At 41.7% G+C, this 1,098-nt stretch overlaps 1 protein-coding gene across 1 annotated transcript; it reads left to right on the forward strand.

The window, feature by feature from the left end:
• The first annotated feature begins 234 nt into the window (after positions 1-234).
• Positions 235-1,098, forward strand: LOC128514338 (free fatty acid receptor 2-like). The gene has a single exon (XM_053488147.1). The coding sequence runs from the start codon at positions 235-237 to the stop codon at positions 1,096-1,098; it is 864 nt and encodes a 287-aa protein (XP_053344122.1).

Consider the following 1,098-nt stretch of genomic DNA (forward strand, 5'->3'; position numbering starts at 1 on the left):
CAGGTTCCTGCTTCCTTATGCTATATGTCTTTTGCTCAGATCACTAATTTGATTTATTATGTATATCTTCAGGTAAGGCACTTGCATCATAACAGCTCTAGTCCAAATGCAAGAAAAAACACTGACTGATAGACTTTATTTGTGTTTATGTACCAGATAAGTACCAAAAACTGCAATCCATGCAATGCATGATATTTCTTATTTTTGTTCCACCAGTGTCCTGCAGTCACCAAGATGACAGACCCTTGTGTGCTTCTCGCTGCCTACATTATAACCTTCTTAATCGGTCTACCAACTAATATCCTGGCAATGTATGCTTTCATCATGAAGCTTACCAAAAAGCCCACACCCACAGACATCCTTCTGCTGAACCTAACTCTCTCTGATCTCCTCTTCTTGGTTTTCCTACCACTGAAGATCTATGAGGCGGCATCAGGCATGAACTGGTACCTTTCCCATCACGTGTGTGCTATTATGTGCTATGTCTTTTTCACCACCATTTACGTCAGCTCTCTGCTGCTGATGGCTATTAGTATTGACCGCTACTTGGGAGTGGCTTTTCCAGTGACCTACAGAAAATTTCGCAAGATTCTCTATGCCATCATTGGCAGTATTTTCATCTGGCTGTTCAGTGGCGCACACTGCACAGTTGTGTTAAACATCATTTATATGAAAGACCCTACAAACATTACAACCTGCTACAAGAACTTCACCAGTCAACAGAAAAGCGTTTTATTTGCAATGCGCCTGGAGTTTTTTGTAATTCTATTTTTGGTCCCCTTAGCTATATGCGTGTTCTGTTATCTCAACTGCATCTGGATCCTTTACCATAAGCCCCGCATTACAATGGAGGAAAAGCAGAGGGCCATTGGCATGGCGCTAGGTACCTTGATTGTCTACTTGATTTGCTTTTTGCCCTTTAACATCTCTCATCTGGTTAGCTTCATCACCAAAGAAAGCCCAGAGTGGAGGAACTACACATTGCTCTTAAGCTCCTTCAACGCCTGCCTTGACCCCATTATCTTCTACTTCTCATCAACCATGTTTCGCAACACCACTAAAATGACTCTCTGTAAAATTTTTGCAAATAAGCACTAG

Source organism: Clarias gariepinus, chromosome 26 (genome assembly GCF_024256425.1).
Source record: "Clarias gariepinus isolate MV-2021 ecotype Netherlands chromosome 26, CGAR_prim_01v2, whole genome shotgun sequence".
NCBI classification, from domain to species: Eukaryota; Metazoa; Chordata; class Actinopteri; order Siluriformes; family Clariidae; genus Clarias; species Clarias gariepinus.